Source organism: Silene latifolia, unplaced genomic scaffold (assembly GCF_048544455.1).
Source record: "Silene latifolia isolate original U9 population unplaced genomic scaffold, ASM4854445v1 scaffold_552, whole genome shotgun sequence".
NCBI lineage: Eukaryota > Viridiplantae > Streptophyta > Magnoliopsida > Caryophyllales > Caryophyllaceae > Silene > Silene latifolia.
Window position 1 is genome coordinate 33,775 of NW_027413463.1, and position 1,398 is coordinate 35,172.

At 37.1% G+C, this 1,398-nt stretch overlaps 1 protein-coding gene across 1 annotated transcript; it reads right to left on the reverse strand.

Annotated features, from left to right (window-relative positions):
- Window positions 1–488: 488 nt before the first annotated feature.
- On the reverse strand, window positions 489–989 carry LOC141639700 (RING-H2 finger protein ATL11-like). Its single transcript, XM_074448761.1, has one exon. It carries the CDS (start codon window positions 987–989, stop codon window positions 489–491), a length of 501 nt encoding a protein of 166 aa, XP_074304862.1.
- Window positions 990–1,398: the final 409 nt, after the last annotated feature.

Consider the following 1,398-nt stretch of genomic DNA (forward strand, 5'->3'; position numbering starts at 1 on the left):
ACACGCCATCAAAGACCATTTGAAATCAACAACAATCCTATGTCGAATTGCCGATTATGTTTGTAAATGAAATACGCGCATCCCTATATGCGTAATGCATTGAATTAAAATTGAACAACTCTGTACAAGATTCTTGCTGTTCAAACATGAGGCTTGTAGTTCAATTCGGGGAAAAAGTCAAAAAGCATTGACCAGGCATTGAATCTGTACAAAACAAAAAGATTAAACATGAATTTGTAGGAGTACAATCTATATGAGTACTCCTAACAATATATTTGTCTACCCAATTCTCGATAATAACTTGATCTTGAAAACATCTGTATGTACAGTATCATTTTTCTGTACAAGGAAAAATGGTGTATGCCGACATAAGAGTGTTACATCATTATAAGATGACTAAAAAATTAGGATGTATTTTTATATTCTACAAATTTATATTCTTATTGATTGAAACCCTGTACCAACCAATAAAGATCAAACAATTTAAGTCAACCCCTCCCTTGATCGACATTGACCCGATAATCAGCGCGATGGGCCATCTCACCGGAGAGGTGACTGGGCAAGAGGTTATCCCGACAAAGAGGGCAAGTAGCATGTGACCTAAGCCAAGGGTCAACGCAATCAGCATGAAACACGTGGCCACACTTAGGCAACAACCGTACCATCTCCTTCTCTTGGAACACTCCTAGGCAAACTCCACACTCGTCCGTCGTCTTCATCATATTACCCTTCTTACTGTCCAAAACCTGGTCCCCGTACTGAAATTTCGGGAACGACTCAATTATCGAGACGTCGAGGCCATGTGGAAGCTGCTGATTGGTCGGGAACACCCCCAAAGCGACTTGGGGTTGTGCGACAGGGTGGAACGGGGCTGGTGCGCCGTGGTAGGTCCGGTAACGCCTGCATATTACGGAAATCGTCCAAAGAGTAAAAAGGAGGGTAAATGCTACATAAATAGCAATATTCATTCCTGAAAATGAGTTGCCCATTTTCCTTTTTTTTTAACGATGTAATGAAGTATTATCACTTAGATTTCTTTTGTTAGACGGAATAGTTTTATTTTTCTATGAATTGTCATCTTAAGTGACCATTTTTGTTTCATAGTTTTTGTGAATAGAACGGTTCAAACGTCAAGTGTTCAATAGTTGTATTTGGTAGACATTTTTATTTTAATACATGAGTTTTATTTCAATTTGAATCATCTTCATTTCTTTCTTAATTTTCTCTAATACACCATAATCCTATACTCCCTCGATCCAAACGGATGTAAATATAAACTATTATATTATAGTGAGGTAAAGTAGAAAATATTGATTCATGAGTTTAGATGGATTAAATAAGTAGTTTACTTTTTGGATGGTAAAGTTATAAATAGGTAGTTGATGTAAGGGTAATTTA

What these genes read in the sequence shown, in the direction of transcription:
- LOC141639700 (XM_074448761.1), bottom strand. Translation starts at nt 989, where the DNA reads ATGGGCAACTCATTTTCAGGAATGAATATTGCTATTTATGTAGCATTT.